This window comes from Saprolegnia parasitica, assembly GCF_000151545.1.
Source record: "Saprolegnia parasitica CBS 223.65 unplaced genomic scaffold supercont2.2, whole genome shotgun sequence".
NCBI lineage: Eukaryota > Oomycota > Saprolegniomycetes > Saprolegniales > Saprolegniaceae > Saprolegnia > Saprolegnia parasitica.
In genome coordinates, this window is record NW_012156396.1 from 9,546 (window position 1) to 34,590 (window position 25,045).

Consider the following 25,045-nt stretch of genomic DNA (forward strand, 5'->3'; position numbering starts at 1 on the left):
CCGCGTCTCGCAGCACGACGAAAAGCTCCTCGGCCCCGTGGACGAGAACGGCGAGAACTTTAGCGTCGGCGAGCGCCAAATGCTGTGCATGGCCCGCGCCCTCCTTCGGCAAGCCAAGGTCGTCGTGCTGGACGAAGCGACGGCGGCCATCGACCACGCGACGGACAAGGTGCTGCAGCGCGTGATCCGGACCGAGTTTGCGACCTCGACGGTGCTCACGATCGCGCACCGCTTGGACACGGTCTTGGACTGCGACCGGATCCTCGTGTTTGACCAGGGCGCGTTGGCGCAGAGCGGGACGCCGCAGGCGCTCGTGGCTGCGGGCGACGGCATCTTCTTTGAGCTCGTCCACGAAGGCGGCTAGATGACTGTTCACCGCACCGACGAGGCGTGAGCGCGATACGTAGGTAGCTAGCTCATTTTGCATAAGAACACCGAACGCAGGTTGTTGCACATTGATGTCGTGTTGGTCTCGAAGCGTAGCATTGCTGATCTTCTTCAAAGGTCCTCCATTTCCATCCTTTCCCGAGCTGTGGCAAGGACCACGCACGATCGAAGGTTCCAGAGCGTGGGATGTGCCTGTCTTCGTCGCGTGCAGCGACGGATGGTCCGAGTTCTGCACCTACACTCCACCATATCTTTACAATTGAATGTAATGATTCACTTCAATAACAACACTCCTTTTTACGCTGACTTCCTCGCACTTCCTCGCAACGACCACCCTGTTCTCTGCCACACTCGCGTGTCGAGCCAACATCCATCGTAGATGTCACGCAGTCGAGTAGCCTGCGTCATCAGCCATCAAGCAGCCGCCGCCGTGCCGTCGCACTTCCACCGCCCGCTACGGAACACGAGCGCACGGTCCCGTCAGGCTCCAGTCCACACCGCGTTACAGTGCTGATAGAGTTATGACTTGAGTACCTATGGAGCCGAGTCGAACCTCAAAGACCTCAGAGGTGGTGCGAACCAGTCAGCTTGGACCTTCGGATAAGAAGATGCTCGAACCTTCGGACCCGAAAAAAAACGCGCCAATCGCAAGAAAGTGCACCCGTCGAACGGACGTTGCTACCGAGCAGCTGGCGTGCGTCGATACACTGATCGCCGTCGTCATATCCCAACTTGCCACGTCGTTAGCTTGACATGAATACGGACGCTGCCTATCAGGTGCCCCGCCCGATGCCGACGCGACTCTCGCTGTCGAGTCCCGCGCTTGTCTTTGTGCACTTTCGCGAGCCGTCGAGCCACGAAGCGCTACTGAATTCGATGCTGCAGCACGCGCTCTCGTCGGTTCTCGGCGGCTCGGAGCTCGGGCTCTCGAGTCTCCTGGATGATCTTTTCATCAATGCGACCATGCAAACGCCGCAGCCAGGCCCGCCCAAGACGAGCAAGCGCTTCTTGAGCGAACTCAAAGAGCAGTGGTGGTCGGCCGTCGAAGCGTCGGGCAGCGCGACGAACACCGACTGCCCCATCTGCCTCTCGGACTTCAAGGCCGCCGACTGCGTCGTGCAGCTGCCGTGTCGCCACACGTTCCACACGCCGTGCGGCCTCCCGTGGCTCCAAGAGCACAACGTATGCCCGACATGTCGCTTTGCACTGCCAACGGAAGCCGACGACGCCACTTCGCCTAAGCACAGCGCTCCCGACGACGTGCCGACGCTTCCGGGTGCCGTCATGGACGATGACGACGAAGCTGCGATGGAGGCCGCAGCCGACGCGCTCGTGCATGAGCGTCAAGACGACGCCATGGCCGACGAAGTCCTTGACGAGATCATGGACGCCGAGGCGGATGAGGTTGTTGAGGAGCGCCGACTCTCGACGATGGATGCGCTGCTCGAGGACGTCCTCTTGCACGACACTGTCGAATAAGCGCAACCTCGTATTTAACTCCTCCTAGTCTATTATTCTATTATCCTGCCCTTGTGCCATCGTTGCATGCCATGCATTGCAACACATTCTTGTCGTCGTCGTCGTTGTAGACATCCTTGTTCATCATTAATTCGTTAATAGAGACGTCGTTTCGAGATCATAATTATGCCGTGAGAGCGACGTCCGCGTGCCACGTCATAGTTTAATTTAAGCGTGACGGTTTCCGGACATCATCCGGATACCGCGGCTTGGCATTTTTGTTTCCGACGCGATGCCCCGCTTCTATGGCCGGGGGCAATGGGACCCGAAGCTCATCGGGCTGCAGATCGTCTGCATGCAGGTACGACCACCGTGGCCGACGGAGGCCCATCATAGGCACGCTCTAGTGCGCGCATTACATCGGCCTCGGCGTCCTTCTCGGGCTCTGCCACGGGGCCCACCTCTCGCTCGACCAGTTCTTCTCGTACGACCTCCATGCGCTCGAGAGCATTGACGGCATCAAGACGTCGTTTGCACACATTACGAGCGGCCTCGTGAACGCCGTCCTGCTCTGTTACTTTGTCGAGCGGGCGAAAAAGTGCTTGGACTTTGGCGTCACGCTCTATGTGCTCGACCTTCTCGTGTGCTGCTTGTACAAGGTATTGCTACTACGCACATGCGCTCGCGTGTCGTGTCTGAAGCACGCTTCTAGGGCTTTCCGTCGACGTGGAGCTGGTGGATCGTCCATGGCGTCGCGCTCGCCATCACCGTCATCCTCGGTACCTCCTCCTTCCTGGACCGCATGCTGCATGCATGGTTTCCTAGGCGAGTATCTCTGCTCCCGACGGGAACTCGAAGAAATCCCCATGTTGGATCTCTTTACCCGCCGCGGCGCGCCGTCGCCACGCAAAAAGTCGACGCAAATGGAGTAGAGTCAACACGAGTTGTTGTCTTGAGTCGCATGGTTTTTGAGAATACAAGAAGAAAAACACTTAAATAGAGCCGAGAAAAGCCCTACACGGCGCGCGTTGGCTGCAAGAGAAAGTCGACCATCTCGAGCTGCTTGACGTACGACTCTTCCATGCGGCGCACGGCGACCAAGAACGCGTCTTCGACCGTCGAGAGCGCCGGGAGGAGGCTGTTGGCGAACGCAACCACAAAGCGCTCAATGTTGCTTTCCCGAAGCATCGCCTTGGGCAGCTTGAGGTCCGTAATGTGCGGGAGCAAGCTCAAGCCTTGGAGAATTGTCGAGCTAGAGAGCTCCAGCGCCGAGAGGTCGAGCCGCACCAGCGTCGCACTCTACAACAGTCCCGTCAAGCCATCTACCAGTGGGACGAGAAAAGGAATACCTGGCTCGACGCCAACGCTTGCATCCAGTACGACGTCGCGTCGGCCGGTGCACGGATGCACGTAAACCGGTTCGCAAGCAGCCCGGCCTCCCCGACTGCCATGCGGAGGCAGCGCGGGCCCACATCCGAGACGGGCACAGCGATCGGGCGCGCCGGCGACGTCGACGTGGACGGTGGCAGCGGTGTCGCGTAGAGCGCTAGGATGTTCTCGAGGTACGTCGACTGGTCACGCGGTGGGTGGAGCTCGCGGAGCCAGTCGACCGCGTCCCATGGCGTCTGCGTCAAGTACGGGTGGTGGAGCAGCGTGTCCATGGGCAGGTTGTGGTACAAGAGATACGCGCCGTGCTCGGCGAGGCTGCGAAAGTCGCGCGGCATGCTGTGCCGGTCCATCGCGAGGCAGTGGAGCAGCGACTGCTGGCGCAAATTCGCGAGCCGCCCTTCGAGGCACACGTCCAGGATCAAGTAGAGGTAGCTGCAGAGCAGGTTCTTCCAACGACTCTCCTCCCGGTTTTGAGTCGTAAAGATCAAGCTCCAGACCGCACTCTCGTGGTCATAGGTGCTGCTCTGGCGCTCCCACGCGCCGTGGCCGTCAATACGCAGTAGCGGCACCGCGTCGCTATCGCTCGAGAAGACGAGCACGTGCTTGAGCGAGAGGTCCGTGTGCGCAATACCGGCCACGTCCAGCGCAATGCAGCCGTGGAGCAGCTGAAAGCAAAACGACCGGAGCGTCTCGGGCGGCAGCGGCGAGTGCTTGCCGAGCCACGCCTTGAGCGTTGTGCACGACGCGCCATGCAGGTGCGCCGTCTCGGTCGGAAACAAGAGCGCGTTCGACCAGTTCTTCTTGGTCGACAAGAGACGCGACACGTGGACGCTGCCGATCGGCGTCGACTCGAGCAGCGTCGAGAGGTCGCGGTGGCGCGACGAGGTCGGTATCGCCTCGTTCGCTTCGTCAGGAATAAACTCTTGCTGCACAAACGCGGGCCCTGCGGCGAGACCGCTCGTGTAGAAGAGCATGTACACTTGGATGGCCGGGGTTGGGCGAGGGCACGACATGAGCGTGCGCAGCGGGTAGCCTTCGTTCGGTGACACGAGGAGCTTCTCCCAGAGGGTGTCTTGACGGCAGAGGCGACTCCAACGCACACACGTGAGCGTGCACTTGAGCAGACTCGGTCCGTCGAGGAAGGCCAAGACGAGCTCTTCGAGGCCATGGAGCGCTGTGAGCCCGCCTTGCATCGGGACGGGCTGGTCGATGCTGTGGCGGTTGAGCACGAGCTGCGTCGCCCAGCGCTCGTCACCAGGGATGGATGTGAGCTGCGTCTTCATGCGCGACAGGACGGCAATGCGATCCTGGACGAAACGGCGCTGCAACACGAGCGGCTCTTCGTTGCCGTGGGGCTGGTACGCCGTCGGTGGCGCTTCGTAGCTCTCGTGGCGGAGTCCCTTGATCTGTATCGCGTCCAATGTCATGCGAGGCACGTTGATTTGTTTGTGCATGTTGACATCGAGCGAGACGGCCCGGCGCCGCGCCACGGACGGTGGTGCGACGACGACGACGTCGTCGTCCGTGTTCATGTTAATGTCGTCGAGCACCTCGTTTACAAACGGGTGCTGGCGGCGGGCCACCATCGGATGGAATTGGTTGGCGCGCATCTCGCGCAGCTCGAGGCGGGCGAGGCGCTGCATGCGACCGTGGTCGCGCAGGTAGTCGTCGAGCATGAGCCGCATCTCGTTCGGGTCGCGCGCGTCCTGGCGCTGAAGCATGTAGCGACGCATCTGAAGGCTGTGGTACCGGATCTGGAGGCGGTTCTGCTGCCAGCGCAAGAGGAGCCCTTGGTGTCGATGGTCCATGAAATGGCTCACTGCAGAAAGCTCAGCGTCGGTCTCGGGCGGCCGTTGCCAGAATTCGAACACGAACCCGAATTTATTTGACACCGTCGCAATTAAATTCCGAGACGCCCATAGAGTCGGCCTGCCAGATGGCGTTTTTTATTGACAGCGCGCTTTGTATTTTTATCGAAGATCTCCCGACGCCTAGCCAGGCTGCAGAGGCGCCACGACCAAGCCCAGCACCAGGGTACTGCGTCGCACCGACGCCCTCGCGCCGAGGCGAGCCCTTCGCCATGGCGCTGCGAAGGTATGGCCACGGCCTCAGCGCTTCCATGTTGTCGCAAGTGCCTCATGCGGGAGTTGGGTATTGGCACACGGGCGGCATCTTGGGCGAGGCGCGGCGACATAGAAACCCACAAGCGACCTCGCAAGGTGGCACAACGCAAAAGGGTCGCGCGCGGTTGTCAGCGCTGCACCATGGCATGGCGAGCACATCGGAGCGGCCAATGCACCTAGCAATTCTTGTCTGGATGGTCGCTCCACGAGGTTGAAGTTGGAGGCATCGTTGATGTTGATAAAGTTCCTTGCGATCGACGATAGTCATATCGCGGCGATGTTGGCAAGGATGGAGCCGGCAGCGATGTAGAGGCGTCTTCAAGCGTAAATAGGATGCACGAGACGCTAGAGGTATTGTGACAAACGCGATGCGCATGCTATTTCGCGTGCCGTTAGACAAAGATGGCATGGATGTCTCGTGTGGCGAGCTTGCGTTGGCAGAGAGGACACTTGTGGATCTTGGCGACGACCAATGTGATGCACTCTTTGCAGTAGACGTGCCCGCAGGTCGTCGATGCCATTTCCTCGTACGGGTCGAGACATAAGGGACATCGCATCTTGGCCTTGGCGGTCTCGACGATGCGCTCGCGCTTCCGGTTCTCCTCTAACGCGTTGGCGCGAGCTTGTGCTTGTGGATCGAGTACAATGCGCGGGTTGGCGTCTTCATTGTCGGAGAGGAGCTCAATCACGTCGGCGTTGGCCACGGCGGGCGGTGGAGGCGGCCGTCGTCGCCCACGATTTCGCCGACCGCTCGAGGCTACGATCGGCCGCATGATCACGATCGGGTTGCCAGCGGCATCTGTGACAAGGATGTCGTCATCGTCGGACGGCGGTGCAGGACGGGCGCCAACGACCACGACGTCGTCATCCTCGGCAAGTTGGCTCATGCTGCTGTCTCGGCAAAATGCACTCTCTTGCTTTCACTATTATTTCCATAGTTTAAAATCACGCCTCTTTACCGTAATGTATCCGGCGGTACCGTCGACGCATTCGTCTATCGCCAATGCATCTCTATCGTCCATCGAGATAGAATCCATGGCTGTGATGCAGGCAAGTACCTTGCTCTGTATGCTGCGTCCGAGCGGTCGATGCCTGGTCGTTCTTGCAGTTGAGGTGCGTGGTTTTAGAGCCGGATGATATGCTCGGTGAAGAAGTCGGGCGAAACCCCAGATTCAGTGGCTAAACCCACGCCACTTGGCGCAATACTACGATGGCTCGTCCCTTGGCCGATTGCGGTAACAAAGCATTCTCGCACGAGTCGCATGGTATAGCGAGCTACAAGAGTACGCAGCCAGTACGTCGCTTGCCGGTACCGCGGCGCCTCGTCGATTCATTGGCGTCGCTGCCTTGTCGCAGCAAGTTAAGTTGGGTGGGTTTAACCTCACGGGTTGTTTTAGTGGAAAAGATCGCCGGTGTCGCCGCATGGACCTCGACGCGCTCCAGGACCACCTCGCGCTCTTGACCATCCACCTCGTACGCGCGCATGGCCTCATGGCGCTGGCATCATGGTCGTCGTAGAGCCAAGCAGAGGCCAACAGCTCGCTACTGCACAGCACCATGCACGCACTCTGGCGCGGCCGCGCCAACCTCCTCAAGGCGCGCGTCTCTGAGACGCAGCGCCGGCTGCACTCGCTTCAAGCGACCAACCCGATCGCGTCCGAGGTCCCGGCGAGTACCGCGAAGCCAGTGCTGCCTCGCCACATCTTTGTCCTCGTGCACGGCGTGTACGGGTCGCCGACCGATCTCGCAGCCATCGCCAAGAAGCTCCGGTCGACGTTTGCTGACGACGAGATGCTCCTTCTGCAGAGCCGATCGAACAAAGGCAAGACCCAGCGCGGTCTCGAGAAGTGCGGGTCCAACTTGGCGGCCGAAATCTCGGACCTGCTCTTGACGTACCAATCGTCACCGCGTGGCCATCGCATTAGCTTCGTGGGGCACTCGCTTGGCGGGCTCATTACGCGCCAGAGCCTCGTGTACCTCCAAGATATCTTTGCCAAGCAAAAGATTGCGTGTACGTCGTACGTCTCATTGTGTTCGCCGCACTTGGGCTCGCGCTGCGCCGGCGGGTCGCCCTCCAAGGTATCAACTACTACGACGACGCACGACAAGAGAGTAGGGAGCCCATGCGTGTAGAACATGTGGAAGTTTGCGGTGCACCAGGTCCTGTCCATGACGCTCATTTACGGCAAGACGGGCCACGAGCTGCTCTTTGAAGGTCTGTGTTTCGTCGTCTTGCAACGCGATCCAAGTGTACTACTACCTGTAGACAACCCCGTAGCGCCGTTCTTGGAGAGCATGAGCGCTCCTCGTAGGCTACAAATAGTGACAACGCCAGCTCATGCGACGCCATTAGAGTCCATGTACATGCAAGCGCTGGCACGGTTCAAGTATCGGACCGCGGTCGCCGTCATTGAAGGCGACCAACTCGTGCCATATGCGTCTGCCTCGATGAACCCAAACCCGTTGCCCGAGTTGCCGCCGTCAAAGGACTCGTCGAGCGTCTGGCAGTGGACGATGCTGCACGATGGGTTTGCAGCCACGTCGGCGTTTGGTGCCAAGCTCAGTGCTACATTTCCCGCTCTGCCGACGGCGCGACCTGAGCTCTCGATGACGTCGGACGGCCAGCCGTGCGACGCAGGGTACCCCCGTCGAGGTTCTTTGTTGGGCTATTTTGAGCTATTGTAGGCACGAGGTAGCGATCTCCGAAGGCATGCTGAGCAACCTCCTCTCGCTGCCATGGCGACGTATGCACCTCCAGGTCGACATGCGCGGCATCCACAAAGTCCACGCGCTCAATTTGCACGTGTGGCCCGTCGGGCTCATGCAGCCGAGCAACAGTCGAAGCGACGAGTTCATTGACGTTCTAGTCGAGATGCTGCATGCCGACCACATGGAGAACGACGATAATGCTCCGTGTGTATAACCTCGCGCAATCCATTACATAGTACTACGGCGCAGCGAACGTACTACGTCGTCTCTGAACGTGTCGAGGGTCGTGGGCTCAAACTCCAGTCCGATCTGGAGGCACTTGGTCCGCGCCACACGGCAGCCAATGGCCACGGCGTCTTGAATCGCGAGTCCAGCGCCAAGCGCCGAGATGGTCGCCCCCACGAGCGTGTCGCCGGCCCCGACTGTGTCGAGCGGCTTTGGAATCGGATCCACCGGCACATGGTCCATGCAGTTCGTCGCCGTGCACCAGACGAACGCACCATCCGATCCCCACGGTACCACGACTGCGCGAAGCTCGCTACAGCAACATTGTCATAACCGGTGGAATGGTCGGATGCACACCTCGTGGCGGTGGTTGCCAGCGCATGAAAGAAGTCACGTGCGGTGGCATAGCCCAGCGACGTGACGTAGCCTTGAGCGATGAAGGCGTAGGTAGCGTGCGAAAGGAGCCTAGACCGAAGAACGATGGTTCGTACAAAGAGGTAGAAATGGCGTGTGCGTACGGCTGGACGTCGTCCCAGGCGTGGCGCGGGCCCTCGACCTCGAGCGAGATGGTGGCGTGTGGCTGCGTCGCGCGGGCGATGCGGATCATACGGAGCTGACTCTGCGCCTCCCGGCATTCGAAATGGATCCACGCAACATCCACGAGCGTTGCGAGCGCCGTCGCAACATGCTCGTCGCTCACTTCGGGCAGCTCGCGGTGATGAAAGATCGTACGCGATCCATTTGCATCGCTCAGCAGAATGTGCTACACAAACGAAGAGGAAGTGAGGATGTTGACGGCGACGACCGGCCTACCGACGTGGGCATCGAGCCAGACGCATGGACTTGGCAGGACGACGTGTACACGCCGTGCGCTGAGAGGTCGTCAACGATGAAGCGCGCATCTGCGTTGGTTGACGGATCCACGAGGCTCCCAATCCAGTGGTACGAGGCGAAGCACGCCAGCTGCGCGCTGACAATCTACTCGCTGCCATGGTGAGTGTGTCCTGTGATTACCGACGTCGGTCACCAGAACGTTGGTGCCATTGCCGCCGCTACGTCCAGCATCAGTTGCTGCTACATGCCGGACGAAGGCGAGCGTACCGAGCTTTGCGCGTCGCTCGAATGCGCGTCTAGAGGGCATGAGCGCGTTCGCCTAGCGTAGCTAGCCGTACCTTGGTGTCCTCTACGAGAGCATGAGTCCATTGCGCAGCGAGAGAAGCCAGAGTACCGTCGGGGTAGCCCGGAATGCGGTGCACTACGTCCATCGTCGCGATCCCGACGACGACGCACGCCATGCCTGCCTTTCCCAAAATGCTCTGCCAATTGCTGATTGGACAAAAACATATCTTTTTCGGGCCACACGTGGCAAGCGGACAGACCGGAAAACCATAATGAAAAAATGCACAAGTGTCTTCGCTTGTCGATGAGGAAGACAATTGTACTCTACGAAACACTACAACGATGTTCTTGACGTTTGAATGGATCTCGGCAGACAAAACTACAGTGTACTGGGTCGTAGCACAGGACGTGGAGCGTTCAAGCCCGAGACCACCGCACCAGCGTCCATAGAGACAGCCCCAGCTTCAGTGGCTAGGTTCACAGACCGCACGAGGTGGTCGTCTTTGAGGTGGCGAAACGATCATTGCAAAATGCAGATGCATGGGCTCATGGCTAATCATCGTGCTGGGCTCCAATCGATCCTGTGTGGCTCGTCCGAAGTCATGTCTTCCGCTTCACTTTTTTCCCGTGGGGCTCCAATCGACCCTGTGTGGCTCGTCCGAAGCCATGTCTTGGTGCGTAAGATGTCGTTCGCTGCTGTGCATTGTGACCATGTACTCGCATCCCATGACGATGCTGCAACGCAAGACTTGCATTATAATGATGGCTCGCTTTCGAGCTCGAGCCTGGTCGTCATAGCTACAACTCGGCTTCGTCGTCGTCGATGCTGTTCATGCTGGGCGGGTATTTTGCAAAGAGGAGTGTCGGAATTGTCATCAAATTGTCGATGAAGTCGTCGAGAGACTGAGAGAGCGACGCCGTGAGGCCAATGAGATTGCGAGGCACGTAGTGACCTGTCAGTTGCTGCTTCGTCGCGAGCAAGGCACTGCCAGCGGTATCGTGGAGAGTCGATGACGTTGAGGCAATGCATGACGAGACTGGCGTCACCACGATGGGCAAGTGGAAGGTGCGCGTGGTGTGGTGGTTGTGGCGACTGCTTGGCGGCAACGGACGCCCGAAAGACCGCATGTAATGGCCGGTAGTCTGGCGAAGGAGAGACATGCTGCTGCGCTTGCGAGTTGCGGGGCCGAGGCAAAAGCAAAAATGAAGCTATGTTGCGTGACGCATGCGATCCATTTGCCCTTGAACCCGTTTCGGATACGCGTATCTTTTGGGGGATACTCATGGTTTGGCCCATTCTATCCGGACGCGAGGATATAACTCTGTTTTATCCGGTCATCCTAGGCGGTTGCACCCATTTTGCCCAGTTTCGCCCGCCGGATACGAGCCCAACGGTAAATCCCGCACGAAGCAGTCGCGGTAACAAGAGGTGCAAAGTTGGTTTTGCTTTAATCAATCGAGACTTGACGTTAGTACCGGTACCGGGAGGCCGTCAATATACAGAGTAGTAGATCATTACTAGTCACAGGCAGAACTGCCTCTGCAGCCAACGACCCTCTACCCGTACTGCACGAGCTGTTTCAAGTCCAAAACCACGCTTCCTATGATTCGCGGTCAATTGCGTGGCGAGGTCCGACTTGAGCGTAGTAAGTTTTTGGCTTGGTTGTTGTCGTTGCATCAACGTACGGAGGCGGACGTTCGAGTGCACAAGGGGCAAGGGTCGTCGTCGTTGTAGTTGAACCGACTGGAGCGATATGCAATCACATTGAGCGCATTAGACGGGCACGAGGTTCTTGGTACGCTCCGTCCGGTGCGCTTGATTGATGGTGACCCTCCGCGCGCTGCTGCAAATTGCCCATGCCCCTTGGGTCCATCTCTCTGTTTGAAAAGGCGCGGGAAAGTTACGCCCGTCCCGAAAAGGCGCAAAGCCGTTTCAGCACTTGAAAGAACGACGCGAGGCGTAGCCGTGGACCCATGACACCGGTGCAACCTATGACTGCGCTCGTCGCAGACACTACCCTGTTCTCTGCGCGTCGCGCCACGACCCTGATGGTGTACCAGGACACGGGAACCCTCTTGAACGTCGCGTGGTGCGTGGCCGGCGTTGTGTACCTCGTCGGCACCTCGGCCTTGAGCGTCTACTTTGTCTACCTCCTGGGCCCGAGCATGACCAACGACCTCTTCTGGGCGGGCTTTAACACAACCGGCATGCAATCGTTTGTCGCCGACGCGTTCAATCGGGCGCTTACCTCTGCGACGAACGCATCAACCGACCTGGATCTGCGCAGTCCCGGCCTCTTCTTCAAGAGCGACTACAGCAGCAGCGTCAACCAGATCGGCGTCAACCCCTCGTACGTTCGGAGCGTCCTCGGTGCCATGACGCTCCTCGAAGCCGTGCGGGGTCTCCGCGCCGTCACGATGGACTATGCGCTCTGGCTGCCAACGCAAAACTGCTGGGTTGACATGGATCGCCGCTGGGAGCTCGCCCACACACTGCGCCGCCAAGCGAGATGTGCTGCAGCTGATAGCGACAACGCGGCCGTGTACCTCGAGGCGCTGCTGCGCAATGTCGACTGGGACGACTGGATGAGCACAGCGGGCTCGGGCTTTCAAACGGCGATTCTCGACGCAGTAGTAGACGATGTCGACGGCCCTGCGTGGGTGACTGCCACGGCCAGCGCCGACACGACGGTTGACGACGAAGTTGCGTACTGGACGACACATCGTTTACGCCGGTTTGCACTGCAGTGGCACAACCTCTGGCAAGGCGGCGCGACCGAGACCGTTGTGATTGCGAATGCACTCGGCATGGAAGAGAGCATTAGCGTCAAGAATCTTCCGATAGTGTCACGGGACTATATGTGGACGAGCCATAAATGCTACTGGGCGCTCTTCAACGATCTCTGGGCCGCCGGTGTCCAAGACGTATCGCTGGTGCGTGTGAACGCTAGCCAAGTCAATTTTGAAGCTGTCCAGGGCACCGACCCGACGATGCTGCCTGTCGCGCTCCTGCATGCGCACGTTGGTCCGCTCCTCTCGATCGACATGCGCTACGTGGCACTACCGCACTCGCTGGCGATGCTCGCCTTCTACTTTGACGCAGCGTTTGCCCGCGCCATCTCCAAAAGCTCGGCGCAGTCCGTCCACAACCCCCGCACCGTGCTCGCGACGCCATCGTCGTGGCTGCAACCGACGCTGTCGTACTATGGTGGCAACCCTTTCTGCATCACAGGCGCCAGCCAGACGTCGTTCGCCCAGCCAACCTTTGGTTTTTACGATATTTGTGGCTCCCAAGACCAAATGACGCTGACGTACACAGCGCACAGTCTCGCGTTTGCTGTGCTGGGCGCTAGCATGAACGACAGCAGCATCGTGCCACCACTGCGCGAGCTCTGTGGCCATTCAACTGACTGCGTGGACGACATCATCGCTGCATCGTCGTTCGTCGCGGGCTCGAAGGACATTGAAGCTCTCACGCCTCTTTCGGCTGTCGTGTCGAACGAAGTAGCCATCCTTCAAGTCGAAGTCATGCAGTTTGCTCTACTCAATGGCTCGGACCCTCTTCTGCTGCATCAATTGTTGACGGAATGGGGTGTCTTTGGCTGGGTGCACCTCTACGACTGGGCGGTTGGAACGCGGGAAGTGGTCAAGTTTGAAGGCGACGTCGGGTCGATGACGCTCATCTCGACCGCTGTACCCCCGATCGGATTCGATGCGATGGCGCTGGAGGTGCCCCGGAGCACGTGCAACTATCTCTGGTACATTGTTCTCTACTCGACCGCCGTCTTAGGCTTTGTCGCTGCATTTGTCTTGCTTCGCTGTGCGTGGATCGAGTTTCAAATCGCAGGTCGCAACCTCTTTTCTTCAACCGCGTCGCCGCCTTTGTTTGGGTCGGTCGCCCCGTCTTTCTCGTGCGAGGCGTCACAGCCATCATCCTACTAAGCACTGCGCCCATGGCGCTAAGCCCGCACTACGGCTGGACCGGCCTCGCTTTTGAGACGCGGTCGTTCTTTGAGACGGCGGTTTTGACAAGCGAAGTCGCTTGGCTCTCGTACGTTCTTGTCGACATCCTCCTCGTCATCTTTCCCGAGAGCGCACCCACGTACGCACCGATAAGCGCTGCCTTGACGTGGATCATCATCCTTCTCTACTCGATCCTGGATCCGGTGCGGCCCACCGCGTCCATCGCACGGACCTGCGCGAGCGTCAACTTTGATGCCCAGCTCCTGTGTGTAAGCGGTCGACTCGAGATCGGGAGCTGGGATCGCATGCAGATGCTAGTAGTGATCACAGTAGGGTCCATCATCGTCGCGATTCTTCTTTTGCATCTGTCGCGCCGAGCAGCTCGAATCGCGCCGCTGCGTCGCTCGGCGAACGAAGCCAAACCAACGGTCATATCTGCGGCCGGTGAAGCCTTTTTAAACCTTCGCATACTCACGATCGAGAACACGGCCAATTGGTGTATGGACCACGCCATGTGCACACTGTGCGGGCTCATTCCGTTTCAATTCAAGGGCAACGACTATGTCTTTGACATCAAACTCTGGGTCGTCTGGAAGAAACGACACACCACCGAGAAGCATCGAACAAACTCGACGCTCCACATGCGATCACCGTCGCTTTCGGTGCGAGCGCGGCCCATCAGGACTGCAATTCTTTCGGCGCCTATTGTCGAACCAACGACAAAGTGCGTCAGTACCAGCACATGGCGCGGCTACCTTTTGCACTGCTGTAGCCACCGCGTCCCATGGAACACGCTGATGGTCGTGCTCGGCTTTGGCTACCTCGTGCTGACGATCGCTAGCAGCATCGTCTTCATCTCCGTCTCGGGCCAGAACCTCGCCAACGACTTTTTCTGGCCCGGCTTCAACAGCACCGGCATCGACGCCTTTCTCGGCAATTGGTTCAACACCCAGCTGTTTTATGCGACGACGCCCATGACGTGGCGCCTCGACGACGTCGGGTTTGCAGACGCCTTGCTCTACAATGGTTCGACGACCTTGGTCATGTCGCAGTCGCTCTACACGAATGTCATCTACTTGGAGACCCTCGCGAGCGACCTCGGCGCTGCGATCGCAGGTCTACGGATGACGCCCCCGAGCACGCTGCCGTATGTGTTTACGTCGTTTTGCTACCTCGACTTTGAGCGGCGCTGGGCCATGGCCAACTCGGCAGCGCGGCAGACGCGGTGTGCAGCCTACAACACCAACGGCGCCGTGTATCTCGAGGCGTTTGTCCGCAACACCGACTGGGCGAGCTTTCAACACGCGTGGGGAAACGCCTTTGAGATCGCGTTTGGGTACGACTTGAACGCGAGTGCGGCCGGCCTGGCCTGGCGATCGGCCAGTCGCGATCCTGGCACGAGCATTGCAGACGAAGTGCGTCTCTGGACAACGTATGCGATCGCGTCGTTTACGCTGCAGTGGCAAAACTACAAGCGGCTCGGCCTCTTTGATGCCTTCGACGTCGAGACTGCGTTTGGCTTTCGCTATGCGATCACGCTCAAGCAGACGGTGGGTTCGTGGGCGTGGAAAGACCAGACGTCGCTCAAGATGTACTGGTCGTTTGGCGCCGACCTCGACGCCGTTCGTGCCAACTCGTCGCTCTGTATGGGAAAAGTCTGTTGCGTGACAGCCCGCACTTTGCCTATGTGAATGGCTCGAGCCTTGAAGACGTTATGAGCCAGAACGGGACGCTGACACCGCCGTTCAGTCTTGGCTTTGGGTTGGTGCGCGCGCACATTGGGCCCTTTGGGTCGATTGACGTGCTGCATGTCCCTGTCCCGCCAGCGCTCTTGCGATTGCAGCAGCTGTTTACTCGCCTCCTCAGCACGAATTTGGCCACAAAAGCAGCGGCCGCCACGGCATACGGAGCGCTAATCGTGCCGTCGTTGGCGGCAGTGCCAACTGCGTGGGTCGAGAGTAACGTTATCCTCCTCGGCGGCAACCCCTTCTGCGATGTCGCTGTCGACTTGATGATGCCCCACAATACGACAGCAAGTACGTTGAGTGGTTTTTTCGGCCTCTCTGCCGTCTGTGGCACGTTGTTTGGCGAGTACATTGCTCCAAGTATCAACCAGGTCGTCTTTGCCCCACTCGCTCATCAGATGTCGGGCACGAGCAACGTCGGTAACGCGTGCTCGATCGAAACGTTTAGCCCCTCGAGCTGCGCCGCCATGGTAGTGGCAGCACAGTCATTTACAAACGTGAGCTTTCCCACCGACCAACTCGATGCGCTACAAGTTGCTGTCGACGCAGCCGTCGTCGCCGTTCAAACAGCCCACGTCACAATCGTTCAGTACGCTCTCAACGGGTCGACGCCGCAACTCCTCGCAATCGACCTCCTCGATCCAAGCGACCCTGCATTTATGCTTTTTGGATGGTTCTTTCTCTGGGACTGGGTGACAGGGTATCGCGAGGCTGTCCAGTTTGTCGGAGACGCTGGCGCACTCAGCATGCTCTCGACCTTGATGACAACCACGACTTTTGAGCCCAATGCCCTCGAAATACCGAAAAATATCGCGCTTGTCCTGCGCACCGGCGTCATGTACGTCACCTTTGTACTGGTTGCTGTGAGTATTCTCGTCGTCTTCCATATGCTCGGGAGCCGTGGCCAGATCTCGGGCAGCCACCTCTTTGGCCTCAACCGCGTCGCCGGTATCGTCTGGGTGGGTCGTCCGCTGCTACTCTTGCGCAGTCTCACGGCCATGGCTGTCCTCAGTACCGCGCGCGTCGACCTCGTCCAAAGTGGCATCGTCACGCTGTTTCAAACGACCGTCTCAAGCGCCGTCCTCACGGTTCTCAGTGCGGGCGAAGTCACGTGGTTTATTTACGTCCTCAACGACATTCTTATGGTCTACACGCAGCAATATGCGCGACTCTATATGACCAAAGCCACATACCTCTTGTGGTTGATCTCGGCGATCTGGAGCTTTGTGTCGCCCGTGACGCACTCGGCTACCGTGGCGCGGACCTGCGCCGCGATCGATCTGAACCTCCAGCTGGTGTGTCAGAGCGGCGTCCTGCGCATTGGCGATCGAACGCGCTTTGTCGAGCTCCTTTTGCTCTGCGTGGGTTGTCTCCTTCTGTGCTATGGTATTGAGCGCTGGCGATATCCCGATCTTCCGAACGAGTCGCCGGTCTCACACCACTTGAGCTGCGAGGCCAAGTACTTGTTTAACCTTGAAAAGTGGCAATTCCAGGGCGTCTACTACTTGGACAAGGCGTCGGCTGCGATGAACGGCATGCTCATTCTCTCGCTTCGTGACACGTTTTACGCGCTCGACATCAAAACCTGGCGCCGCTTCCAGCTCCACGTACCCCGAGCTCACTACACGGAGATGGATGTGAAGAGTCGGCGTCGACTCAAGCATGCCTATCCGCTCATCGAGTAGATCGATGCGACCGCTTTCGGCTTGTGCGTTGGAGCGCGACAAGGAACACTGATTTTATACTGTTAATACAGCGGTCCCAAAATCGGCTTGGACTTTCTACCGCCCAGGACTTCCGCATACTCGCCTCCACCAGGACTCAAGTACACTCTCTAACGTTACCCGTTTCATTCTCGGCGCATCGCGGCGTCGCTAGAGCTCGTCATCACCCGAAAGAATGCGCAATGGCAATGGCTGCTACCGCAAGCTCCGACAGCGCGATCACACGTGATCGATCGAGGAGATGGCCGTCGACCCCAACATGGCGACGCAGCCATCTCGTGTGATAGCATCAGAAAAATGATGTTTTAACGAATTGGGCGAGGTTGAGCTACGAGAGAAAAAGCACCGTGTGTTCGTAGACGAAGAAGGTGACGGCGTTGACGGGAAACGCACGGAGGAGCGTGGTGCCGAGGCCTTTGTGAACGGCGCGTAGCCTTGCTCTCGGAGCAGCCGCTGGACTTGGTAGCGCATGCTCTTTTCAAGCGACGAGGCGTCGCCAGGCAGCGTCTGGATGCAGCTTTTCACTACGTCGATGGGGTAGACGAGACCCCACGAGATGACGCCGGCCGCGCCGCCGGCCACGAGCATCGACGCCGTGGCGTCGACGCGCTTCTCGATCAGCGACCGTTTAAACGCTTCGTAGACGTAAAAGTAGACACCAAACGAGTACGAGTCGCGAAGAACCGTCGGCCAAAACCCGAGGAAGAGCCCGCGGACGCCAAAGCGACCGTAAATGTGCTGGACGCAGTCGATTGGACCGCGAAAGCTCGGTGTTTTGGTGTACCCGTCCTGCGCTTGGAGCTGGCATTTGATCAAGTCGGTCGGGCACAGTGCGATCGACTGCAGAAGACCAGCGATACTACCCGCGGTAAACACGGACGAGAGGCGGGGCTCGGGTGAAGTCACGCCCGCTTCGAGCTGGCGAAGCGCGCTACCGTAGGCCCCAAACACGATCGCGCTCGTCCAGAGACTGCCAAAGAGCGGCGATGTCAAGCCTTTGAAGAAGCCGCGGACGCCCTCGTGTCGCCACTAATAACATGTCGGTGAGCGTCGTCGTCCATCCAGAGATTGCCTACCGTGTGGCGAGCGCAGGCAACCGGGCCCGCGTAAAAGGCGCCGTGGGTCTGCAGTCGCACCTTGATCGTATCGAAGGGCTGGCCCACGATGATACCACTGCCGCCGCCGACGCAGCCTGCGGCAAAGTCGATGGCTGCGCTCTTGAAGGAGCTGGCGTCGGTCATGCTTGCAAGTGCAAACTCGGCCGCGATTGGCCGAGTATGTGGATGTAGAACGCTGATTGGATGGTTTAGACAAGCATCTGGGATTGGTCAACAAGGTGGCTGTTTCAAAAGAGCTCAAACCAAGAGTAAACAATATGACGATGGATTTTCGTAACTACTGTACTGTACTACTAGTACTTTAATACTGTAGTGTGCATCTACGAGCGCTGGTTCGGACGACCAGCCACCCAAGTAAGGGTTGTTTACATGTCCCTGCTTCGCTTCTGGCCAAGAGAATCGCGCGCGCGGCGAGGATGGGATTCGCTTCTGGCCAAGAGAATCGCGCGCGCGGCGAGGATGGGATGGCGCCAGTTCAACTCCGCCCATACCTCCTCCCATAATTCCTGGTGATGCCAACGAAGCCGTGCGTATGAGCACTCGGTGTGAAGAGCAGTCGTCGTGTCGCCGTCCCGATGCGGCGAGCCACGCTGGTGTCGTTGCCTTGATTACGGCTGTCGAGTCGACCCAGGTGCGTGCACTGATCGGTCGCCACCTGTTTAAACGTAATCGCGTTGGCGTGGATGGCTGTTTAACGTCGTTTCACGTGGGGTCGTGGGGTCTTTGACCCATTTAGCGCATCACGTCGAAGACGCCGTCGGATCGATCATACAAATCCGCTGACTCTTGCGAGGCGTCGCCTTTGAATCTCCGAATTCGGTGGCCATGGAGCCGCCCATTTGGCTTTTCCCTCGATGACACGCAAGTCGCAAGAGGCGCTGCCGCTCCTCGCCAAGGCCGACGGCCTCGGCGACCGCTGCCCCGACGAGATGGGCGGCTGCGCGTCCGGCCTCTTCTTCTCGTGGCTCACGCCGCTCCTCGACCTCGGGAACCGCCGCCCGCTCGAGTTTGCCGACTTGTACCAGCTCAACCGCGACGACCGTGCTGTCCATATCTCCAAGAGCTTCCAAGCGCAGTGGAGCCGCGAGCTACTTCTCCCGACGCCGCGCCTCTGGCGGGCCATGGCGCGCGCCTTTGGCTGGCCCTTTGCGTACGCGGGCTTTCTCAAGCTCATTCACGACTCGCTCCAGTTTGTCGGGCCCATGGTGATCAAGCTCATCATTGAGTTCCTCTCGCAGCCGGACGCGGACCTCCGCGTGGGCTTGATCTACGCCGGCGCGATCTTTGTCGCTGGCGTGATCCAGTCGTTTGCGTTGCGCCAGTATTTCTTCTACTGCTTTGAGACCGGTCTCCGCCTTCGGTCGGCGGTCGTCACGGCCGTGTACCACAAGTCGCTCGTGCTCTCGGCGGCGGCGAAAGGCAAGCGCTCGACGGGCGAGATCACCAACCTCATGAGCATCGACGCGCAGCGGCTCCAGGAGATCACCAACTACTCGCATGCGATCTGGTACGCGTTCTTCCAGATCGTCGTGTCGTCGTACTTGCTGTACCTCCAGCTCGGCGTTGCATTTGTCTCGGGCGTCATTGTCATTCTGCTATTGATTCCGGCGACGGCGTGCATCTCCAAGATGATGCAAGCGCTCCAGGAGAAGCTCATGGCGGTCAAGGACGAGCGCGTCAAGGTCACGTACGAAGTCCTCTCGGGCATCAAGGTCATCAAGCTCCAAGCATGGGAAAACAGCTTTACGACCCGCGTCATGGAGTTCCGCACCAACGAACTCGCGCGCCTTCGCACGTACTACATTGCCGATGCGTTTTCCGATGTCGTCTACAACGGCGTCCCGTCCCTCGTGACGATCGTCTCGTTCGCGACGTACATCTACCTCGGCAACACGCTCGACGTGGGCACGGCGCTCACGTCGCTCGCGCTCTTTAACATTCTGCGCTTCCCGCTTTTCATGCTCCCGAACGTCATCAACTCGCTCGTCGAGGCGCAAGTCTCGTTCAAGCGCCTCACCGAGTTCTTCCTCCTCGACGAGCGGTCGCAAGTGACCGCTGGCAACCTCACAGACGTCGGCATTGCGCTGCACAATGCGACCTTTACGTATGAAGAAGGCGCCGAGGCGGCCCCGGCGCTGGCCAACGTCTCGCTCTCGCTTGGCTCGAATCAATTGATTGCGGTCGTCGGCGCAGTCGGGTCGGGCAAGTCGACGCTCCTATCGGGTCTCTTGGGCGACGCCACGTGCTCGAACGGCTCTGTGCACCTGAAAGGCTCGATCGCGTACGTGAGCCAGCAGCCGTTCATCCAGAACGCGACACTCCGCGACAACATCACCTTTGGCCTTCCGTTCGAGCACGCCAAGTACCAAAAGGCAATTCAAGTGAGTTCGCTTCGTGACGACCTCAAGATCCTTCCGGGAGGCGACTTGACGGAGATTGGTGAGAAGGGCATCAACCTCAGCGGTGGGCAGCGCACGCGCGTGGCGATTGCCCGTGCCGTGTACCAAGACGCCGACATCTACCTCCTCGACGACCCGTTGGCGGCCGTTGACAGCCACGTGGGCTCGGACATCTTTAAGCAGTGCTTCCAGACGGCGCTCAAGGGCAAGCTCGTCGTCCTCGTGACCAACGGTCTCCAGTTTCTTAAAGACTGCGACGCGGTCGTCGTCATTGCGAGCGGCAAGGTCGCCGAGCTTGGCACGTTCGCCGACGTCTCGGCCATTCCAGGCGGCGTGCTGGCCACGCTTCTCGAAAGCGTCCAGGAAGCGCCGGCCGAAGAAACGTATGCGGTGACCGAGACGGACGAGATGGAGGACGCAGCCAATGACGGTGACGACGGCGTCCCGCGCCGCCGTGGGTCGTCGATGCGCAGCGACACGGACGGCGAGACGAATAAGGACCAGAACGGCGCGCTCATTCTCGATGAGGACCGCGCGACGGGCGACGTGCCGTGGGCGACCTACAAGGTGTGGATTCGCGCGTGCGGCGGCTTTGGCGTCGCGGCCGCCGTCGTTCTTTTCTTCGTTCTCTCGCAGGTCGTCAACCTCGCGTCGACGTTCTGGCTCTCGTACTGGTCGGAGCAGGCCGGGTCGTCGCAGTCGGACCAAATGTACTACTTTTGGATCTTCACAGCGCTCAACGTGGGCTACACGGCCTCTGTCTTTGTGCGCATTTTAACGCTGTACCTCGCCGGGCTCCGTGGCTCCAAGGTGCTCTTCCAGCAGCTGCTCACGCAAGTGCTGCGCGCGCCCACGTCGTTCTTTGATACGACGCCGCTCGGCCGCATCGTCAACCGCCTCTCGAAAGACGTCTATGCGATCGACGAGTCGATTCCGTCGACGTGGGGCATGCTCTTTGGCACGATTTTCTCGGTGCTCACGACGATTGCGACCGTCGTGTACGTCACGCCGTACTTTACCTTGGTGCTTCTCCCGCTCGGCGCGCTCTACTATGTGTCGCAGCGCTACTTTGTCAAGACGTCGCGCGAGCTCCAGCGCCTCGACTCGATCTCGCGCTCGCCCGTCTACGCACTCTTCACCGAGACGCTCGAGGGCATTGCGACCATCCGGGCGTTTGGCGCCGAGACGCAGTTTGCGGCCCGCAACGAAGACCTCCTCGACCGCAACCAGCGCGCGTACTTTTTGAATTTCTCGGCCAACTGCTGGCTCGCACTCCGCCTCGAGTTTGCGGGCACGGTCGTCGCGACGTCGGCGGCCTTGTTTGCGGTCTGCGGGCACCAAGCCGACAACAGCGTTGCGTTCGCGGGCCTTGCCGGCGTCTCGCTCTCGTACGCGTTCTCGGTCACGCAGTCGCTCAACTGGTCGGTGCGCATGATCAGCTCGATCCAAACTCAAATGGTGTCGGTCGAGCGCATCCACAACTACTGCGTCCTCGACACGGAAGCCGACTTGTATGCGCCGACGACCGTCCAGGCCAAGCTCCAAGCATCGGCGTGGCCCAGCGACGGCCAAGTCACGTTTGACAGCGTCGACCTGCGCTACCGCCCGGGTCTTCCCCGCGTGCTCCGGAAGCTCAGCTTTCGCATTGGTCGCAACGAGAAGATCGGTATCGTCGGCCGCACGGGCGCGGGCAAATCGAGTCTCGTCGTTGCCTTGATGCGCATCGTCGAGCCGTGCGGCGGTCGCATCCTCATCGACGGCGTCGACATTGCGACCATTGGTCTCCATGATCTACGCGAGAAGATCGCCATCATTCCCCAAGACCCGGTGCTCTTCTCGGGCTCGATCCGGTCCAACTTGGATCCGTTCTCGCGCTACGACGACGCGGCGCTGTGGGTGGCCGTCAAGCGTGCGCACCTTGAGTCAGCGGTCACGTCGCTCGACGACAAGGTCGACGAACGCGGCATGAACTTTAGCGTCGGCGAGCGGCAGCTGATTTGCATTGCGCGTGCGCTACTGAAGAAGGCGAAAGTGATTCTCATGGACGAAGCGACCGCGTCGATTGACGCCAACACGGACCGGCTCATCCAGCAGAGCATCCGCGAAGAGTTTGTCGACTGCACGACCTTGACGATCGCGCACCGCATCAACACGATCTTGGACTGCGACCGCATTCTGGTCATGGACAAGGGCGGTGCGGCCGAGTTTGATGCGCCGAGCGAGCTGCTCAAGAACCCGAAGGGCCTCTTTACCAACCTCGTCGACCACTGGCGCGATGCCGACGAGTCCTAAACGTAATCACACCTAGGACATATTGTGCATGTTCGAATCCAGTGGGATACTTTAGTACACGTCGTATCCGTGCATAGACCTTGTGTAAAGCCCTCAAAGCGCTCATCACCTCGCACAACACATCGTTCGAGCAGCTCGACCCACTCGTTCATGTCACCTGCTGGGGGTAGCCCTTCAATCGAAGGTTGATGATTTGATCAATTGAGCTCATGATTAAAGCTCGTCCCGTCTTGTAGAACTTCACCTCTTGGGACGCCCAGTTAGTACTATTCCACCGCACTTATTAATACATCATCGTGCACGATCCAGCGACACGCTCATTCTCAAACTCAATCTATGCTTTCGGATGGTGTCTTTGGAGATCGAAGAAGAGTCAAAGCAATGGGATTTTATAAATTGAGTGGGGGTCTAATTCGTGGTCGTAACATCTATTTACTCGTCGTCGCTGTCACCAAACGTAATCTTGGTCGCCTTCTTGTTCATGTCGACGTTCTTGGCGAACGCGCCGTAGAGCTTGTGCTCCTTCTTCTTGACGTGCGTGCCAAACTTGGTGAGCTCTTCAGGCACCGGCGCGTTCGACTCGCGGAGGAGGTTGACGAGCTCGCCGGCCTTGGGCTTGTCGTGGTTGGTGAAGAACGTGTGCGAAATGCCCTTCTTGCCGCCGCGGCCCGTGCGGCCAATGCGGTGCACGTAGTCTTCGATCGTGAGCGGGAACGAGTAGTTGAGGACAAACTCGACGTCCGGGATGTCGAGGCCGCGCGCCGCCACGTCCGTCGCGATGAGCAGCGGGATGCTGCCGCTCTTGAACGCCTCGAGGGCTTCCATGCGCTGGGCCTGGCCCTTGTCGCCGTGGATCGCCGTGCACTTCCAGCCCTTGCGCTGGAGCATCGTCTCGACGCGGACAGCCTCCTTCTTGTACAAGACAAACACCAAGACGCGGTTCTTGCGCGAGCTGTGGTACTTCTTCAGAAGGCCATCGAGCTTGGCGTCGCGGCCAAACTCATCGACGACCTCGACGATCTGCGTCACGTTCTCGGACGCGGCGAGGTCATCCGACCCGATCGTGACCTTGACCGGGTCCTCGAGGAACTCATGCGCGAGCTTCTGGATCGACTGCGGCCACGTGGCGCTGAACATGGCAATCTGGCGCTCGGCGTGGCACTCGCCCATGATGAGACGGATGTCCTTCTCAAAGCCGTCGTCCAACATGCGATCGGCTTCGTCGAGGACGATGTACGTGACGTTGGCCAGCGAGCACGACTTCTCCTGGACAAGGTCCTTGAGGCGACCGGGCGTCGCAACGACGACCTGGACGCCGGCCTTGAGCGCGCGCTTCTGTTCGTGTTTGGGCACACCGCCGTAGAGGCAGAGCGAGTTGATGTTGACCGACTTGCCGGCGACGGAGATGACGTCGGCGCACTGCACGGCGAGTTCGCGCGTCGGCGCGACCACGAGCATGATCGGGCCCTTCTTCTTCGGGTTCGTCTTGAGCTGGTCGGTGATGTGGACAAGGCCCGGCACCGAGAAGGCGAGCGTCTTGCCCGAGCCCGTCTGCGCAATACCAATGATGTCACGACCGGACGTCAGGATCGGCCAGCACTGCGACTGGATCGGCGTCGGCTTGGCAAAGCCCTCGCACGACTTGAGCATCGGCTTGGGGAACGGGCGTCCGCGAACGCGAGGATCGGGCGGTACAAGCAGTGGTTGCCGCTCATCGTCATGTGGTTCTCCTGGTGGAACGCGTCGACCGCTTCGTTCGAGAGCGCCGCTGTGTTGGGGCTCTCAATGTAGAACGACTTCTTGAACGACTTGTCGGACGGCGGCGGCTGCTGGTACGGGCCGTTGGCAAAGTCGGCCTTGGCCTTCTTGGCCGGCGCCTCGGCCTCGTCGTCCGAGGTCGCCTGCTTGCGCTTCTTCTCCTTCTTGGCCTTCTTCTCCTTCTTGGCCTTCTTGGGCGCGACCTCTTCCTCCTCGTCGACCACGACGGCAGCCTCGGCCTCCTGCTTCTGGCGCTTCGCTTCCTTACGGAGCTTCTTGGCCAGCTTCTTGTCGTCGGTCATCTTGATGTTTTGATAAATGGCTTCAAGACGAAATTCGGCTCCTTTTTGACCAATCAAAAGCCACCCGGAGATGGTCCGGAGATGGCACCACTCAATTTGAATGGTTGGCTGGACCCATCCGTATAATTTACACTATCCGGATGCGATCCTGACGTCGCAGTCTGTGCGAGCGTCAAAACAACCGTCGACACAACGCAGTCGGGTGACGTACCATCACGCGTCCGCTAATCGGACTGCCGGCGCGGAAGGGCTCACACTGGATCAAACGATAGGTACTATGGCAATCGATGTCGTCGAAGTGAGTAGATAGATCCAGAGGACCCACGATAGCTGG

The 25,045-nt window shown here is 59.3% G+C and overlaps 12 protein-coding genes across 12 annotated transcripts in view; 6 read left to right on the plus strand and 6 right to left on the minus strand.

The window, feature by feature from the left end:
* The window catches only part of SPRG_18920 (hypothetical protein), a gene marked incomplete at both ends in the record, with an annotated part of 3,872 nt that extends 3,508 nt beyond the window's left edge, over positions 1–364 (plus strand). Inside the window, one exon of the mRNA XM_012339412.1 lies at positions 14–364. Coding sequence (XP_012194802.1) covers positions 14–364 — 351 coding nt within the window. The remainder of the gene's footprint in view (positions 1–13) is intronic.
* A 751-nt stretch (positions 365–1,115) lies between these two features.
* On the plus strand, positions 1,116–2,026 carry SPRG_00524 (hypothetical protein). The gene has a single exon (XM_012338751.1). The coding sequence runs from the start codon at positions 1,141–1,143 to the stop codon at positions 1,864–1,866; it is 726 nt and encodes a 241-aa protein (XP_012194141.1). The 5' UTR covers positions 1,116–1,140; the 3' UTR covers positions 1,867–2,026.
* A 106-nt stretch (positions 2,027–2,132) lies between these two features.
* On the plus strand, positions 2,133–2,860 carry SPRG_00525 (hypothetical protein). The gene is made up of 4 exons (XM_012338752.1): positions 2,133–2,206; positions 2,253–2,504; positions 2,558–2,624; positions 2,671–2,860. Exons 1-4 carry the CDS (start codon positions 2,138–2,140, stop codon positions 2,775–2,777), a joined length of 495 nt encoding a protein of 164 aa, XP_012194142.1. The 5' UTR covers positions 2,133–2,137; the 3' UTR covers positions 2,778–2,860.
* SPRG_00526 (hypothetical protein) lies at positions 2,774–5,103 on the minus strand. The gene is made up of 2 exons (XM_012338753.1): positions 3,195–5,103; positions 2,774–3,144 (listed from the first exon to the last, which is right to left on the minus strand). Exons 1-2 carry the CDS (start codon positions 5,040–5,042, stop codon positions 2,860–2,862), a joined length of 2,133 nt encoding a protein of 710 aa, XP_012194143.1. The 5' UTR covers positions 5,043–5,103; the 3' UTR covers positions 2,774–2,859.
* A 555-nt stretch (positions 5,104–5,658) lies between these two features.
* SPRG_00527 (hypothetical protein) lies at positions 5,659–6,282 on the minus strand. The gene has a single exon (XM_012338754.1). It carries the CDS (start codon positions 6,242–6,244, stop codon positions 5,750–5,752), a length of 495 nt encoding a protein of 164 aa, XP_012194144.1. The 5' UTR covers positions 6,245–6,282; the 3' UTR covers positions 5,659–5,749.
* Positions 6,283–6,779: 497 nt separating this feature from the next.
* On the plus strand, positions 6,780–8,280 carry SPRG_00528 (hypothetical protein; the record flags this gene model as incomplete). The annotated part of the gene is made up of 6 exons (XM_012338755.1): positions 6,780–6,830; positions 6,876–7,436; positions 7,491–7,572; positions 7,624–7,665; positions 7,711–7,996; positions 8,043–8,280. The coding sequence occupies 6 exons, from the start codon at positions 6,780–6,782 to the stop codon at positions 8,278–8,280; spliced, it is 1,260 nt and encodes a 419-aa protein (XP_012194145.1).
* A 14-nt stretch (positions 8,281–8,294) lies between these two features.
* On the minus strand, positions 8,295–9,586 carry SPRG_00529 (hypothetical protein; the record flags this gene model as incomplete). Its single annotated transcript, XM_012338756.1, has 8 exons — positions 8,295–8,604; positions 8,649–8,756; positions 8,810–9,054; positions 9,105–9,269; positions 9,319–9,343; positions 9,393–9,421; positions 9,464–9,474; positions 9,520–9,586. 8 exons carry the CDS (start codon positions 9,584–9,586, stop codon positions 8,295–8,297), a joined length of 960 nt encoding a protein of 319 aa, XP_012194146.1.
* A 622-nt stretch (positions 9,587–10,208) lies between these two features.
* Positions 10,209–10,571, minus strand: SPRG_00530 (hypothetical protein; the record flags this gene model as incomplete). The annotated part of the gene is made up of 1 exon (XM_012338757.1): positions 10,209–10,571. The coding sequence occupies one exon, from the start codon at positions 10,569–10,571 to the stop codon at positions 10,209–10,211; it is 363 nt and encodes a 120-aa protein (XP_012194147.1).
* An 873-nt stretch (positions 10,572–11,444) lies between these two features.
* On the plus strand, positions 11,445–16,803 carry SPRG_00531 (hypothetical protein; the record flags this gene model as incomplete). Its single annotated transcript, XM_012338758.1, has 4 exons — positions 11,445–13,321; positions 13,354–14,097; positions 14,146–15,009; positions 15,045–16,803. The coding sequence occupies exons 1-4, from the start codon at positions 11,460–11,462 to the stop codon at positions 16,801–16,803; spliced, it is 5,229 nt and encodes a 1,742-aa protein (XP_012194148.1). The 5' UTR covers positions 11,445–11,459.
* Positions 16,804–17,131: 328 nt separating this feature from the next.
* Positions 17,132–18,083, minus strand: SPRG_00532 (hypothetical protein; the record flags this gene model as incomplete). The annotated part of the gene is made up of 3 exons (XM_012338759.1): positions 17,132–17,170; positions 17,236–17,871; positions 17,919–18,083. The coding sequence occupies 3 exons, from the start codon at positions 18,081–18,083 to the stop codon at positions 17,132–17,134; spliced, it is 840 nt and encodes a 279-aa protein (XP_012194149.1).
* A 718-nt stretch (positions 18,084–18,801) lies between these two features.
* SPRG_00533 (hypothetical protein) lies at positions 18,802–22,744 on the plus strand. The gene has a single exon (XM_012338760.1). It carries the CDS (start codon positions 18,815–18,817, stop codon positions 22,649–22,651), a length of 3,837 nt encoding a protein of 1,278 aa, XP_012194150.1. The 5' UTR covers positions 18,802–18,814; the 3' UTR covers positions 22,652–22,744.
* A 339-nt stretch (positions 22,745–23,083) lies between these two features.
* Positions 23,084–24,711, minus strand: SPRG_00534 (hypothetical protein; the record flags this gene model as incomplete). Its single annotated transcript, XM_012338761.1, has 2 exons — positions 23,084–24,361; positions 24,400–24,711. 2 exons carry the CDS (start codon positions 24,709–24,711, stop codon positions 23,084–23,086), a joined length of 1,590 nt encoding a protein of 529 aa, XP_012194151.1.
* Positions 24,712–25,045: the final 334 nt, after the last annotated feature.